Source organism: Corvus kubaryi, unplaced genomic scaffold, assembly GCF_017639235.1.
Source record: "Corvus kubaryi isolate FWS band 111438036 unplaced genomic scaffold, C.kubaryi_AGA036_p1.0 37354, whole genome shotgun sequence".
In the NCBI taxonomy this organism is placed as follows: Eukaryota; Metazoa; Chordata; class Aves; order Passeriformes; family Corvidae; genus Corvus; species Corvus kubaryi.
In genome coordinates, this window is record NW_024581116.1 from 41,849 (window position 1) to 59,275 (window position 17,427).

The following is a 17,427-nucleotide window of genomic DNA, read 5'->3' on the forward strand; positions in this document are numbered from 1 at the left end:
CCTCAGATTATTTCACCCCCATTTTCCCCTCAGATATTTCACCCTCATTTTTCCCCTCAGATATTTCACCCTCATTTTTCCTCTCAGATCACTTCACCCTCATTTTCCCCTCAGATTTTCACTCTCATTTTTCCCTTCAGATATTTCACCCTCATTTTCCCCTCAGATCATTTCACCCTCGTTTTTCCCTCTCGTGTTCAACACACCCAAGCAGGCTGGAGGTCTCTGCATCACTCGGATCACAGATGCATCAGGCATGGCACTAAAATTAGCTCATTTCTGGGAAATTGCTTATTTTGCAAAAAAATCCCAGCTTGACACATGACTAAGAGAAGGAATTTTCAGGCTGAACTCATTCAGTGATTGTGTTTTATTTAAAGAACACAGGAGTGGCTCTGCAGAAGGGAATCAAAAATCTCCTTAGCTCAACACTTGTCCCCATGAAATGGCTCTGCCTACGTTTTTACCCTCTTAATTTTATTTGTGTGAGACTTTAGATGGACACACAGGATCTCCTCACGGATTTCCTCAAGGGAAAAAAGAACTTTTCAACAGCTGAGGGTCCATCTGATGGTCCTGGGCACCAGATCCCACGAGCCTCCAGAGCCACAGCTGCTCCTGTGACACTTCCCACACTTCAAATTCCCAATCTTCTGCCTCTCTTCCCTGATTTTGTTTTTTCCCTTTCCTTTTTTCCAGATTTATTTCACCTCTGAGGGGTCTGTTTGAGGTGGGCTCAGAGCCATGCCTCCGGAGGAGCGGGAGCACCAGTAAACCCCACTCAGGCAAATCCCATAAAAATAAAACAAACACTGCAATATCCTCTCCATGAATAAATCTGTTACTTATGATGTATATAGTATAAATAACAGATACATATATATAATATAATTATATATATAATGCTTAGAAATATTCATCCCAGAGCAGACAAAGCTGGGATTCTCCTATTTCCACAGAGCAAGGAATTAACACCCGGGAAATTCTTCAACCTCCCAAAGTTTTTTTGGGTTTTTTTGGTTTTTTATTTCTCTCCAATCCGAAGTTCTGCTTGGCAAATGTGATTCATGAATCCTCCCAAGCATTTCCCCCCAGAGCCACCTCATCCCTCTCCTGGGGCAGCGGCGGAGCCGAGCGTTTATCGCGTTCCGCAGGATGAGGTGTCTGCTCCGGTAACAATTCCATTATTCCCGCTGAGTCCTTGATTTATCCTGCCCATTATTCTAATTATTTTCTCCGACCACCTGCTACGTGAGGCTCTGCTGGGCTCTGCCTGGCTTTGGGAGGAGTTTTTGGTGTGTGTTTGTGTCCACTGACGCTTCCTGGGAGGAAGCGGAGCACGTTCCCTGTTGCCCTGCGGTGTTTTCCCGTGTGTGGAATGGGGTGGAAAAGACCTGGAGTAGGAAGGAAATCCTCTGAGGCTATAAAAAGAATCAATAAGCAGCAGGAGGAGGTGAGGGAAGAGGAAAAAAAAAGCACAACGGAACTGGGACATGGGATCAGAGCATCCACTGTGAAAAAGGGAACTGAAATTTCACAATGGAGGCAGGGAAAAAGCCACTTACTGTGAAAACCCATGGAATTGTAGAATCCCAGAATTATTTGGGTTAGAAGGACCTTAAGCTCATCCCATTCCACCCCCTGCCATGGGCAGGGACACTTTCCACTATCCCAGGTTGCTCCATGCCCTGTCCAGCCTGGCCTTGGACACTTCTGGGGATGGAATCCACAACATCTCCAAGCAAAAATAATAAAACAAAAACCACAGAGCATGTATTTACTCCTATCAACAACATGAAATTTTGAATTATTATGAATAAAATCAGCCAAACCGGCTGCTGATCACACAGAGCAAAGGAGTCACTGCTGGGATGTGAGAGCAGCAGGAATCCCTGGGAAATCAATAGGTCAGAAGGGACAGAGCCACGTTCCTCCTGGAGCTGTAATTACCTGCCCGAGTTGAAGAAGCACCCAGCATTTTTAGGGCAAGGTCAGCACAATCAGCAAATTATTCCCTTCCCAGGAGAAAGCCCTGGATTTAATATTTCAACTGGTGCTGAAGGTGCTCAGACCTTCCAAAGTCAACTGGGTTCCTTCTGTCCGACCTTTCCCGGGGCTGCAAAGTGGCTGCAGGGGAGGCAGCCTCATGAAAATGAAGTTATTTTGCCCAAACTCACTTAGAACTACCTCAAAACCAAAAATTTATAAAGATTCCTCCTAAGCCACGAGTTTGTTGCCCCAAAAAGACAAAGAAGAGAGTTGGGGGTGTTCAGCCTGGATCAGGGAAGGATCCAGGGAATCCTCGGAGCCCTTTCCCGAGCCTGAAGGGGCTCCAGGAGAGCTGGAATTTGGGAAAGGGCTGGAGGGGCAGGAGGCAGGGAATGGCTTCCCAGTGGGAAAGGGGAGCTTGGGCTGGGATCTTGGGAAGGAATTCCCAGCTGGGAGGGTGGGGAGGGGCTGGGCTGGAACTCCCAGAGAAGCTGGGGCTGCCCTTGGATCCCTGGGAATGTCCAGGGAAAGGGGAAGGTGTCGGGGTTGGAATGGGATGGGATTTGAGATCCCTTCCTGCCCAAACCATTCCAGGATTCTGGGATCGAGGAGGCTCAGAAACCATCCAGAGGGATTTTTATGGAAGCTGGGGATGGAAAAGGAAACCCTTCCTGGAGTCTCGAGATTCCCAGCAGGGCTGCTTGTTCCCAAAATTCCTTCCCAGAGAGGAGTTGGGGTGGGGATGGATCCAATCTCAGGCTGGGAGAGCTGGGAATGTCCAACTGAAGAAGGATCCAGGGAAGTCTTGGAGCCTTTTCCAGAGGGAAAGGAGAGCTGGAGAGGGATGTGGGATAAAGGATGGAGGGGCAGGACGCAGGGAATGGCTTCCCAGTGGGAAAGGGGAGCTTGGGCTGGGATCTTGGGAAGGAATTCCCGGCTGAGAGGGTGGGGAGGGGCTGGGCTGGAACTCCCAGAGAAGCTGGGGCTGCCCCTGGATCCCTGAGAGTGTCCAGGGAAAGGGGAAGGTGTCGGGGTTGGAATGGGATGGGATTGGAGGTCCCTTCCCACCCCAGCCATTCCAGGATTCCATGGCTGTGAGAAGATGCCTCCACTTGGATCCTCAGGAATTTCCTGCAGCAGAAATGGTTCCGTGTTTACCGGCCCGCCCCGACGCTGGCACAGCCCGACACACGCACGAGTTCTTCCACCAGCTCAAGAACGAGGCTATGGAGTTCTAAGGCAGGAAACAGAGACCGAACTCTCCAGCTGAATCCTTGGGAATGAAGGAATTTTGTCTGGATCTTTCCGTTATGCCACTGGGGCTCTGGGAAATACCTCCATAAACGAGGGGCTGCTTTGGCATTTTATCCTCTGCTGTTTAAAGAAATGAATTCTAAAGCATTTAAGTGAGGCTGAGAACGGGCTAGAAGGAAGAGGACAATCCCTCGTTTACCATTCCATGACCCAGCACCTCTGCAGCTCCATTTCCCGGGATCCCTCAGCTCCGTGTCCCTCACTCAGCTTTTCCCTGGGAGCTGCCTGGTCCCGCAGGGAGGATTTGGGATTCCCCTCTCCCTTCCCACACCTCCTCCCCTTCACAACACAACTCCTCTCCGGGCTGATGTGATCCATCACCTCTTTGCCTCTCTGAATCCCACTTTTCCTCCTCGCTCCGCAGCATTCCCGTTCCTTCCCGAGGGCTGCAGCCTCCTCATGGATTACTCATCCTGCCAACTTCTCCTCTGGCTGTTCCCTGGCACCAAACCTTCACTGATCCCCGAGTCCAGCTCTGCATTCCCAAACCCCTCACCCCACCACCCTCTGAACTCCCTTCCTACACCAGCACCTGGATTTTTTATTCCTCCCCATTTCTCTTCCCTGAGCCTCCAATCATTTTTTTCCCAATCCCAGTCCTCCAGCAGAAAATTCTCATTTCCTCTGAACTCTTTAAGTTCTAAATTAACAAATTTCTTCTTTCTCTCCGGGCCTCATTCTCACCCATTCCCCACCATCCTTCCCTGCCCTGTCCGGAGCTGTCCCACCATCGACACTGGAATCCTGGAATGGTTTGGGTGGGAAGGGACCTCGGGCAGGGACACCTTCCCTGGGAGCTTTCCCAGCTCCCAAACCCAAGAAATTTCTCTGGATGGCTTTTTTTCCTCTGTGTTTTCCTTCTGTTCCTTTTTTATCCTCAACTCTTTTCCCAGTTTTTTTTAAAATTCCTCCTCTCCCAATTCCAGCCTCATTCTTGTCTCCCAGTTCCGCAAACTTTGCCTCCTGCCTCTCCAATTTCTGGGGGAATTGTCATTAATGCCTGGATGGAACCCAGCAATCAGCCTTCCCCTCACAATCCAGAAATTCTTTCAAACAGATTCCCAAATTTTCTGCAGTGAATCAGGAGCAATTCCAAACCCAGCAGTGGAAATTTTTTAACCTCTCATCACCAAGAAGCAGCAAATTAATCACCAAATTAATGACAAAAACTCGAAGCGATTCCTCCCTCCTGGGTTTTTCATCTCGGATTTTTGTCTCCTCTGCGTCTGAACCTGCCCAGGGTTGGCTCTTTCCCAGTTTTTTTGGTCATTATTCCTATTTTTCCGCCACAAATTCCAGCCCAATCCCACTCACAAAACACGGAACTACAGCTGCAATTCCACGAGACATCGAGGGAAGGATTCAAGGTTTTGCTGGGTTCTGCATCACCACAAATTCCATGAAAATTCCGTGTCACGTCCACACTCGACTTCCTACAACGTGCACAGAAAACATTCCAGGAGTAGAATCTGGAGCAGGAATTTGGAATTTTGTGCTCATCACTTCCAGTCTCTCACCTTGGCACAAGAACAAAACATTTGCCAAGCACCAAGACATTTTATTTAGGAAAAATTCCGGGAATTCTGCACAAAATCCCTCAGAAAAGGTTCCGATTCCAGGTTTCAGGATTCCCTTCCTGCCCTGTCCAGCTGCATTTTCCACTGGTTTTTTTTCCAGATGTGCCTTTTTGCTTCCTGCCTGTGTTTTTAATCAATATATTTCATTACATTGGTATTTTTTAGCGCCAGACAGCACCCAGCCCAACCTTTCCCAGGAATCCCTCTGGGATTCCTCTGTCACGACTCCAATTTCTGCACTACTCGAAAAAAACAACCAATTTTGACTCAGAAAATAGAAAGGAAAAAAAAAAAAAGACTGAAAATCTACTAAAGTGGTGAATTCCCTGCTCTTTATTCCTCTCGTTCCAATTTTCTCCAGGAATAATTTTAAATTTCCTTCTACATCACCGACAAAGAAACTGAGCAGCACTAAGCCAAAATGCTTTCTAACACAAACACGCTCTTCTCTTGCAATTAATTACTGTCCAGAGAGGATCCTTTTAACTTGGAATGGAGTCCTGCTCTACATCCGAGACAGAAAACCACCTTGGAAAACAAAAGCAGGAGCCCCAGTAAATATGGGAAGAGCTGTTTTCCACAGGGACCCGAGTGACTCAGGCTTTCATGAGACAGGGATATAATTTTCTGGATGAAGTAGTTCAACAAAGCTTTTTTCTTCACCTTTCCCCAAAAAAAAACCAAACCAAAAACCCGAAAGAGTTTTAAATTGTTTGTCCTTAAGAAACAAATCCGGCCCGCATGGCAACTGAGCAACCAAAAAAAGCCAAGTTTTCCATGGAAAAGCTGGAAAAGACTGGAATTTTGTGGTTATTTGAAGGAATACTCACAAAAAACTGGTCCATGTCCCTCTCCAGCCCCATGTTCGGCAGGTCTGGCATCATGTGGGCCACCACCTTAAAGCCGGCATCCTTGGCCAGGTGGAAGGACTCGCACACGGCCTTCACGGTGTGACCCCTGGGAAGAGAGGGAAAAGGGTCAGGAAAAGGCAGGAAAAGGGTCAGGAAAAGCCGTGTTTCATTGAGATGATCCTCTGGGAGGCCGAGTTCGGAGCGTGGCCGGAGGGAAACGGCGCTAAAAGGTGTTTGTTCAATATCGAAAGTCGTGATTTCCACAGGAAAGGAGCCGCTCCGAGGTTTTCCAGACACAGAGAAAATCGGGAGAGCTGCTGGAATGTGGTTTGGGCAGCAGGGCCACGGGCTGGTGTCACAGCACGAGGACACGCTCTGCAGGGATGGCTGTGGCACTCAGAACAAACCAGGAATCAAAGCAACAGGAAAAGAGAGGAAAAGCAGCCAGCCTGAAAATCACCCTGCTCCACGCTCCCGAAAATTCCTTCTGGAGAAACCATGAATTTTCCCAGCTTTTGGGAGGTGTGAAACCTCCCCAGCACGGGCTGGACTGGGGTTCCAGGAGGATCCCATGTTTTTCCACACTGACACTGATCCAAACTCTGCCTCGATCCTGCAGGAGCCTGGAGGAATTTGGAGCCTGAACGAGGCCGAATCTCCCGCGGCTCCCGAGAAAATCCCTCTCTCCTTCCACCTCCGTGGCTCCAGTGAGGAGATTCCCACCACGGGAGATCTACCTTCCCACAAAACCCTGGCTTTGGCTCTCTCCCACATTCCTGGACATTCCTGGACACTTCCACCCCCTCAGCACCTCCCACCTTCCCTCTCCAATCCCTGTTTTCCTCCCAGCACTCAGCCTCACCCCAACTCCTGGAATTCCTGGCACCCAGACGAGCTCTGCAGGTGATTTTCCCTCCTTCAGAGCCCTCTGGATGAAAAATCCAACTCCCTCTGGGCCATCCCAGCGTTCATTTCATTCTTTAATTCCCTGAATTCCGACACCTTCCCCACCACCGGTGCCCGCACCTCACGGAAACCCAACCAGCCGCTTCCCCTTCGCTTTTTTTAAGGATCTTTTCCTCCCTCTCTGCCAGAGGATTCAACCCTTCCACACAGCTCTAAAACCGGTTTTATTTATGATTCTTTTCTGGAGTATCACAGTGTTTCTCTGAGACTGTTCAAGGACAGCATTACTCAAGACCTCGGGTAGCCTGAGGGGAGTAAACGGGAGCCTTGCTTCATAAATAAAAATTATTTTATTAGAAGTGGAATTTGAGCTGCATCAATAACTTGATTATTTGATGCCTGGCTCTGTTCTTGAATATTTTTCTGCCTCACAGCCACCAAAAGCACTCAAAAACCTCACTAATGACTTATGGAACATAATAGAAAGTAATTTCCAAACCAGTTACCCTAATTGGTTGTAATCTGACATTTTGCTACCAGCAAAATATTAAAAAGTTTCAAGCCCGAAACACATCCCCCACGAAGCAGAACAGCAGCAAAATGAGGTCGTTCTGAAAGAGAGAGAGAGAGAGAAAAACTCGAACCACCTTTCTCTCAAAGCGGATTTCAAGCCGCTGCTCCGAAAAGGGGGAGAAGTTGAGGAATTTTGGGAATTCTGCAAGGAGCTCTGGGAAGAGCCTTGAAAAATCTTGAAAACCCTTTCAAATTCCAGGCTTAGCTGGGAGTGGGATCAAGGCAGGGATGTGGCACTTCCCTCTTGCTCTGAGCCAGCAGCAAAGGGCTCGTTAGCAAAGGGACCGGCCAGGAGCGACGGAAGAGCTCCAAGGGATTCATGGATGGAGACGAAATGGGTGGGAATCTCTGGGAGTGCAAGGGAGGTGAGGAAGCTCCACCTTTTAAGGATTTGAGGTGGGGAAAAAGAAAAACTGGATTTTAAAAGGTGATGAGGAATTAATTGTTAAATGGACATCCCACGGCTCCCGAAAAAATCCCTCTCTCCTTCCACCTCCGTAGCTCCAGTGAGGAGATTCCCACCGCGGGAGATCAATCTTCCCACAAAACCCTGGCTTTGGCTCTCTCCCACATTCCTGGACATTCCCAGAGGCTTCAATCCCCCCCTCAGCAGGATCCCGCTCCCAGCTAAACCTGGAATTGGATTTTTCCAGGCTCTTCCCAGAGCTCCTTGCAGAATTCCTAAAAGGCTTCTCGACTTCTCCCCTCTGAATTATCCTGTAAATCATTCAGACCAGGAGTGAGATCCTGCCCCATTCCTAAACCTGGATCTTTCCCTCCGGAATGCTCTGACATCTAGAGGAGGAAACCACCTCGAAACAGGAGCTTCACACCCTTAATAAATGGATTTTCCTGGATTTTGGGACCTGGCCACTCCACAGCAGCGACATCCCCCACTCCCAGGCACCAGCAGTGCCACATCCACATCCCAAATCCTTTGGGATTCTTCCCTGGAGTCTCTAAGAAGAAAATGCCCAACGTTTTCAGCTCTGCTCCAGTGCCTTCGAGGTGGGAATGAACAAAAATGTGCTTTGCCTATTGAACCATGATCTCCCTGTCATTGCCTGCGATTGTGGTTATTAAACATCCCTGGGAGGCCCCTGGAATGTGGAATTGGAAGGAACAGCTCGAGCCAGTGCCAGGAGTGGAAAAAACAAGGAAAAATCGCCTTTAAAAAAAAAAAAAAAAATCATCTCAGAATGATCAGACCTGCAATAAATAAATGAAGAGAGATTGGTTTGTTTGGGGGGTGGGGTGAACAGAATATTCCACGTTTTCCTACGGAGGACGACAGTTCTTTGGGCCAAAATGACAAGGAATAAATCAGATTTCCTCCTGGAAATGTAGTTTCCAATCCCTAGGGATTGCCTGGAATGACTCTGGTTCCTCTCTCAACAGGCGTTCCTGGCCAGTGTCACCTCTCCCGTCCCAAAAAGGCACCTGGAGTAGGGAAAAAGGTGGAAAACCCCCAAGGAATTGCACGGAGTTGTAGCTACTCGAGCCTGTAAACGGTGATTTATGTGGGACAGGAACTGCAGGCTCTCCCTGGGCAATGTTCTACCTCCCAAAACTGCCTTTAGTTATGATGTCATTAAGAAAAGAGGTGGAAAACACGGGGAAAGACTGGATCCACTAAGAAAACAGGTGGAAAATACAGGGAAAGACTGGATCCTTTAAAAAAAGAGGTGGGAAACACAGGGAAAGAATGGATCCTTTAAAAAAAGGTGGAAAACACAGGGAAAGACTGGATCCTTTAAAAAAAGAGGTGGAAAACACAGGGAAAGAATAAATGTATTTAAAAAAAAGAAGTGTACAATACAAGAAAAGGATCTGAAATTAATCTAAAACATCACAATTCCACTTTTCTCCCGCTGGGAAACGGAATCTGCAAAATTCCATTTCGCCCACAAAATGTCCCAAAGAAAGCCACGAAGCCGCTGTCGTTTGTTCATTTTTCTTGACGGATCTCTGGCCACAAACGCAAGGAAATAAATGGAATGTTTCAATATTCGCTGTTAAGTGGGAATTAGCCAAGGAAAGAGCTGCTGACAGATTCCAGAAGGATCCAGGGAGAGCTTGGAGCCCTTTCCCGAGCCTAAAGGGGCTCCAGGAGAGCTGGGATTTGGGATAAAGGATGGAGGGGCAGGAGGCAGGGAATGGCTTCCCAGTGGGAAAGGGGAGTTTGGGGTGGGATCTTGGGAAGGAATTCCCAGCTGGGAGGGTGGGGAGAGGCTGGGCTGCAATTCCCAGAGAATCCCTGGCTGCCCCTGGATCCCTGGGAGTGTCCAAGGAAAGGCTGGAGCAACCTGGGATCGTGGAAGGTGTCGGGGTTGGAATGGGATGGGATTGAAGCTCCCTTCCCACCCAAACTATTCCAGGATCCTCTGGAGCTGCTCCAGGCTGGGGTTGTGGTTCCCAGCAGGAAATCCCATGGGATGCTGCTCCAAGGAAAACCCTGAGCTCCAAGGAAACCTTGGAGCCGCTTCCCGAGCCTAAAGGGGCTCCAGGAGAGCTGGGATTTGGGAAGGGCTGGAGGGGCAGGAGGCAGGGAACGGCTTCCCAGTGGGAAAGGGGAGCTTGGGGTGGGATCTTGGGAAGGAATTCCCGGCTGGGCTGGAATTCCCAGAGAAGCTGTGGCTGCCCTTGGATCCCTGGGAGCATCCAAGGAAAGGCTGGACAGGACTTGGAGCAACCTGGGATGGCGGGAGGCGTCGGGGGTGGAACGGGATGGGATTTGAGGTCCATCCCACCCAACCAAGCCGGGATTCCCTGGAATTGTCCCCTCACCTGTTGGTGTCCCTGGCCACGTCCTCGTAGACGCTCTGGACGCCGATCTCCAGGCGGGTGCAGCCGTAGGATAACATGGAGCTGAGGTGCTGCTTCAGGCAGTAATCCGGCCTCGTCTCGATGGTGATCCCCACGCACTTGGTCAGGCTCCTCTCCGAGTACCTGCACAGAGAAATCCCACCCTGGGGTAAACGGCCGAGTTTCACTCGCAGATTCGAGTTCCGAGGTGTCGCAGGGAACTCGGCGAGAGGCGCCGGCATCGTCCAGGTGGAAGCTTTGACGTCGCTTCACCGGGATTGATTCCCGGGGAAAATTCCTGTAATGTTTTGGCAATCTGTGGATGGAATGAGGCACAAAAATACACATTAATGCAATCTGGGGCTTGTTTTGGATCACGGAACTGTGGCAGCCTGGAGGGGCTTCACAAGGATATCCATGAAAAATCCCACAAAATCCGTTTGGGAGCAAGCAGGTCCCAGCCTCACTGAAGGAATCAAACAAACCCAAACTTCACTGTTACCCTTTTTTCCTCCTTCTGTGCCCTTTACCACTGGAGGTCTAACAAAGACTAATTACTCCAGCCAGTAATTTAATTTTTTTTTTAATTACTAAAAAACCCCACTGCCGATGACAAATGGGAAGTTACTGACCCGTGAGGGAGGAAAACAGAAGGGGGGAAAAAAGGAACGCAAAGTGAAGTTCACAAAAGAAAACCATCGATGCCCGCCATCCCCAGCAGCAGCAGCAAGGAGAATATTCCTTTCCAGAGAGGAACCAACTCCCTGGAGCATTTTTCCTGCACTTTTAGGTGGTTGTGTAACAGAACCGCAGGCCAGGAGTGAAGATTTACAGCAGGAAGAGGGGAAACTTCTTTTGGAACAGCAGAGAGAACCTGGATAGATCCCAAGTCAGGATGAGCAGCCCCGGTTTCAGGGAATATCAGTCTCTCTAATGGCCCCAAATGATGATTTGGGTGTTAATAGGAAACGCTGCTGATGCGGGGACACCTTGAGGAAGAGAGGGATGTGATTCCCATTCGTGCAGGGATGTTGCACACCCAAATCAAAAGGATGACTAAGGTCAGCTCTTTGTGAGGAGTCTGTAAAGATTCATCATCCCATTGCCAGCACCTGGAAATTTCTGAATCGAAATGAAGCTATCTCAGAGCAGCATGGAACACAATTCCCCCCCCCCCCCCCCAAAAAAAACCCTGATCAAAACCCTTCAAACCTCCAAAAAGCCAGCAAAACAAAATCCCCAAGTGGGCTCAGACTCATTAAAAAAATATTAAGTCCCTTCAAACTGTTCACATGTATAAAAAGACCGAGATATTTGGGGGACAGGCCGTCAAAAGAAGAATTAAAAATAAAAATAAAAAAGAAACAATAGAAAGGACGTAAAACATTTCCAAGTTTGTGGCTCACTAATCTGACAGCCCAACAGCACAATTGTTTATCATGTCAGGGAAAACACTGCCAAAGTGTGATTCATTAACAGCAGACTCCCAAACACCCACTTTGAGAGACGTGATTTGCAAGAATTAAGAGGGAAACTGGAGCTAAAGAGCGGGGGAAAAAGACGTCTGCAGATAACTTGGGACAAAAGGTACCTGCTCCTGTTACCACCTAAAATCAGGGTAGGAATAGAGGGGAGATAAAAATAATTCAATCGCTGTCATTTGCAGAAGAAAGAAAGAGAAATTTGGGGTTTTTTTGGTGTCTCTTCTCCGCTCGCAGACTCCAAAGGTTCACTTGGATATTCAACATTCTCTCCTGTTTGCAAAAGGAAAAGTCTGTTTCATTCAAATCCTGCTACTCCAGGCAGGGATTTTATGAGTTTAGAATGGCAAACACAAGAAGTATCAGAAGTGGACGTGAATTAAAAGCTTTAAATGTGGATTTACATAACCTGGAGGGAATTATCAAAGAGTGCCCATAAAAGCTGAACTGGCTATTATTACCTGGCACAAAGCTGCATTACACAACTAAATTAAATTGGATATTTTGTAAAAAAACCCTCAATCTGATGCCGTTTTACATTCGGTTTCTGCATTTTCCAGGGCACAAGCATTGACTGAGCCGGGGCTGAGCTGTAAAACAGAGCTCGGGGAGCTGGGAAGGGCAGGAAATACTAGCTGAGGATGTATCCTAAACAGGGATTTACATCAGAGCAGGCAGGCATTTCTGGGGTCTTTTAATCAAATTGTGAGGATCTCTTATTTTAAAGCATGGTCAGAGTTCAGACAGGTGTTTTCCAGTCAGCAGAGGGAAAAAAAAATAGGAAAACTGATGTCTGCTTAGGAATAACACCCTCATCAGTGGGAAAAGCTTTTGAATCCCAGAATTCCAGGATGGCTCAGGTTGGAAGAGACCTCAAAGATCATCTCGGACACCTCCCACTATCCCAGGTTACTCCAACCTGGCCTTGGACACTTCCAGGGATGGGGCAGCCACAGATTTCCCTGAGAATTCCGTGCCCCCACCATCACAGGGAGGAATTCCTTCCCAATATCCCACCTAACCCTGCCCCCTGGCAGTGGGAAGCCGTTCCCTCCTTGTCCCTCTCCAGCTCTCTGGATGAGCCAAGAATCCAGCAAAATTCCCTCCAGGAATCTCCTAAATTTTAGGCTGTGCTCCTGCACGCTGCCTTCACGAATCAGGGAATCAGATCCAAGGAGTTCTGTACCCCGTCCATTAATTCCTCCCAAAACCCCAGGATGGTTCGGGTTGGAAGGGCCCTTAAAGCTCCTCTCATTCCAACCCCGTATCCCTGCTCCCAACCTGGAATTCTTGCATCATTCCCACAACCTATTCTTAGCTTTCCTCCAGCTTTTTGTGGCCTTCGCTACCAAAAAAAGCCACCCAACTCTGCAGCCACACCATAACTGCATCCAGCTGGGAATGATTTGCCTATTCCCATCCAATTTCCCACTATTTATGCACTCAGGGGTAATTTGGCTGCTGAATCATACAGAAAGCTCATGATTCTGTGACTTCAATCCCAAACATTTTTCTAGACGTTTCGGTGCTGCTCAGAATAGAATCCTGCGCCATTCCTAGAAAAACTGCCGGACGCTTTCCCCTCGCAGGCAGCCTGCTTGTGGACAGCTTCGCACGGAACATGGATTTATCCCTGATTTCCCAGCTCCAGGATGGATAGGTGCTGCCAGCCCTGAACAATGAGTACTAGAACACAATATTAAACAGGAGCCCAGAGGCGAAACCAGCAGAATCCCGTCAGAAACCAGCGGGGTCAGTGACAATCCTTTTCTGCTGGGGCTGCTTTGGAAATCCATGGAGTGGGTGAAACGTTGTCCTGGGCTCTTTTTGGATGGCAAACGTCTGCTCTGGGTCAAATCCTTGCAGAATTTTATGGCTTTTCCACATTTCTGCCCATCCCTGTAAGCTCAGGAACAGGATCCAGGGATTTATGGTGACAAGGGACACAATGGATTTGCCAGCACTGGATCTTTAAAAACAGCAGAGCTCCAGCCACAGATCCTGCAGGAATCCTGTGTTCATGGGAAGAGGGAATTGTCTCTTTCCAAGCAGGAAAATCTGGGAAGCACACATGGAGAGCTCTGAAGGGGGGGATTTCAGGATACCTACACGCAAAACGTCAAGACTTGATGAAGAATTACTAATTGATCTTTACTAATTGAATAGAGAAAACCCTGAGAAATTCAATGGACCCGAGCTGAGAACTCCACCCATGACCATGGAATCATGGAATCATGGAATGGTCTGGGTGGGAAGGGACCTTCAATCCCATCCCATTCCAACCTCGACACCTCCCAAGATCCCAGGCTGCTCCAACCTTTCCTTGGACACTCCCAGGGATCCAGGGGCAGCCCCAGCTTCTCTGGGAATTCCAGCCCAGCCCCTCCCCACCCTCCCAGCCGGGAATTCCTTCCCAACATCCCAGCCCAAGCTCCCCTTTCCCACTGGGAAGCCATTCCCTGCCTCCTGCCCCTCCATCCTTTATCCCAAATCCCAGCTCTCCTGGAGCCCCTTTAGGCTTGGGAAGCGGCTCCAAGGTTTCCCTGGATCCTTCTCCAGGTGACATTCCCAGCTCTCCCAGGCTGGCTCCACAGGAGATGAATTTTATCTTCTCAAGCACCAACAAACCCCTTGGAATATTTCTCCTCCTTGCCTGGAACAGAATTATCTGGTATTTGCACCAGTGCCGAAGATCCCCCACATCATCCGAGGAATAATCAGGAATCAAGACGAGAACAGCACGAGATGAGAGAGGGGCAATTTTAATAATAGGCTGACCACAGAGGTTCATTATGCAAATGAAGCAGCTGCTAAGTCATGCAAATGAAGATCCACAGAAGCCTTAAAAGATTCGTGCAGGCGGATTTTGTGAAGTCAGTGATTACAGAACGGTCTGAAAGAGGCCGAAGGAGAGGTGAGATAATTAATTCTCATCTTTTGAGAGAATTTGCAGAGAAAGCTGCTACATTAAACAGACCTTCAGATCAGAAGCTCCCTCTTAAATAAACTCATTTTTTGAGATCTAAAAGGCAGCTACTCCTCCACCAGACACTGGGTCTCAGCCACGTTCTCACTCCGAGAAAAAACCAGCGCAGCTCTGGCATAAAACAGCTCCGTTAACAAAGCCTCTCCATTAAACTCTGCTCTCCAGACAAAAACCTCGTCAGCTGGGAGACCTGGAGATCAAAGACTCAATTATTTACAGCCAGCACCAGGGCAGCTTCCCAAATCCCCATTTGGGATCGGGATGGCCGGGAGCCAGGTGGCACAGGACACGCGTGCTCAGCCCGGCCGGCGCAGAGAACACCGACTCCAGCTCAGAGCAGGCGAGCTCACCCTGAGAATACCTCACATCTTTAAAGCCGTGCTTCGGTTTATGGGCTTCAGAGAAGCAGAGAAGAGAAAAGGCCAAAAAAAGAGCAGGAAGAGGCACAGGAAGCAGCAGAAGCTGCAAGAAGAAGAGGCTCAAAGGCTGAAGCAAAGAGAAGCAATCGCTGGGAAATGTTCAGGAAAGAAGGGAAGGATCTACACCAACCCATCCACCCAAAAAACTTGCCTGCAGGACATTCCAGCACTACTCCATCCCTGGAAGTGTCCAAGGCCAGGCTGGGCTTCCACCTGGTCCAGTGGAAGGTGTCCCTGCCCGTGGCAGGGGGTGGAACAGGCTGGGCTTTCAGGTCCCTTCCCGCCCAAACCATTCCATCATTTTATGATTCCTGAAGGCAAAGATGGAATAAATGATCCAGGTGTTCATATTACTCCATCACAGTTGTGGGTTCCGATTTCCATGGAATGTGGTGCTCCAAACCCAAACCCATCTTGGTGAGAGGTCACAGCTGGGCAGGGGAAGGTCCTGCTGCTCCTCCACCCTTGGCCTATCCCAGAAAAACCCCAAACGAAAACAAACCAAGAAACATTTGCAAACTTAGAACCACAGAATTATTTCAGTTGGGAAAGACCTCTAAGATCATTAAATCCAACCATTCCCAGCACTGCCAAGGCCACCACTGAGCCATGTCCCCAGGTGCCACATCCACAGGGATTCTGAATCCCTCCCGGGATGGGGGCTCCACCACTGCCCTGGGCTGGACAGCCCTTTCCAGGCAGGAATTGTTCCCAATATCCAACCTGAACTCCTGGTGCTGCTTGAGGCCGTTCCCTCTCATCCTGTCCCTGTTCCTGGGAGCAGAGCCCACATGGCTCCTCCCAGGGAATTCCAGAGAGGAAAAATCCCTCTGGAGCCTCCTTTTCTCCAGGCTGAGTCCCTTTCCCAGCTCCTTCAGCTGCTCTTGGCGCTGCAAACCCTTCCCCAGCTCCATTCCCTTCCCTGGACACGCTCCAGCCCCTCCATGTCCTTCTTGGAGGATGGAAGCGTCCTTAGAAAAGGCCCTCAGAGTCTCGTGGAAGGATTGGAATGTTTGGAGGTTTGGGTGAGAAAAATCAAGAATTTAAATCAGCGGCCGAAGGAGTCCCAGGCCAGGAAAGTTCCTGGTCTTAACTTCGGGAAGAGCAAAGAACATCCAGCACCTCAAACAGGTCCAACGTGTTGTAAAGAAACCCCCCCTGGTGCCCTCGACCAGCAGCAGCACAGGCCTGGGTGTCACACAGTGACACTGCTCGATGACATCTATAATTGTAGAATTAAGGTCAAAAACGACCCCACAGGTTTTTGAGGAGGAAACTGTCACTTTAACCCACGAGGATCTCATGTACCACATCCTCACCTATTCCTTAAATTACCTCCTTGCTCTCGATCTTTAATGCTCTGCCTTATGACAGGGCAGTCTCTGAAACACAGCCAGCAAGAATTCATTCAGCATCCACAACTCCCTGTGAATAAACCCAGAACCAGGGAATATTCTGACAAAGCAGGTGGCATCTTACTCAGCTGACGTGTTTCAAAAGCTGCAGGTCTGATGATTGCCCAGAGCAGGCATTTCTGAAAGCTCAAATGCCAATTATTTGACTTTATGCTGCTCCCTTTTTATTACAACATTTTTATTACAACATTTCAGTGCTTTCTTTATCACCAGCACCAGGAGTACGATGGAGCAGTTTGGTTTCTTAGCAGCATCAGCTTCCCAAGGTTCAAGCTTTCAAATCCTGAATTAAGTTAGTTAAAATACACCCATTTATTGACTAAAATACAGTTTTCCAATTTTGATAAGGTAATGGTATGTCTGCCTGCTAAAAGATAAGGGAGAACAATCTTTTTTCCCATGAGATGCCACCAAGAGATAATTCTGCTCTCTCCTGCTGTCACTTGGTTCAAAACCCACAATGGGATCCTTTCTGAGGTAAAAACCCTAAAACACACCTGTTTTCTTCTCTTTCTTAGTGTTTTTACCTCATTTTAGCCCCCAAAAATGGCTCTGGTCCCCAAAAACCCTCTGAAAAAAAGGCACAGCATGAGCAGAAGTGGCTGAGTTAAGAGAAACTTCAGGCCTCATCCATTCTGAGGTAAAAACCCTACAACACACCTGTTTTCTTCTCTTTCTCAATGTTTTTACCATGTTTGAACCCCAAGCAATGGCTCTGCCATCTGAAACCCCTCAGAAAAAAAGGCACAGCACGAGCAGAAGTGGCTGAGTTAAGAGAAACTTCAGGCCTAACCCATTCTGAGGTAAAAACCTTAAAACACACCCATTTTCTTATCTTTCTTAATGTTTTTACCACGTTTGAACCCCAAGGAATGGCTCTCCCACCCAAAATCCCTCAGATAAAAAGGCACAGAATGAGCAGAAGTGGCTCGGTTCAAAGACACTTCAGGCCTAACCCATTCTGAGGTAAAACCCCTAAAACGCACCCGTTTTCTTCTCTTTTGCAATGTTTTTACGTTTTAACTCCACTCTGAGGTAAAAACCCTACAACACACCTGTTTTCTTTCTCTTTCTTAGTGTTTTTACCTCATTTTAGCCCCCAAAAATGGCT

At 48.5% G+C, this 17,427-nt stretch overlaps 1 protein-coding gene across 1 annotated transcript in view; it reads right to left on the reverse strand.

Moving 5' to 3' along the window:
- Nucleotides 1-17,427, reverse strand: part of ELP3 (elongator acetyltransferase complex subunit 3) — a 77,018-nt gene that overhangs the window by 39,238 nt on the left and 20,353 nt on the right. Inside the window, exons 8-9 of the mRNA XM_042032934.1 lie at nucleotides 9,998-10,159; nucleotides 5,711-5,837 (exon numbers count right to left, since the gene is read on the reverse strand). Of these exons, the coding sequence (XP_041888868.1) occupies nucleotides 5,711-5,837; nucleotides 9,998-10,159 (289 nt within the window). The remainder of the gene's footprint in view (nucleotides 1-5,710; nucleotides 5,838-9,997; nucleotides 10,160-17,427) is intronic.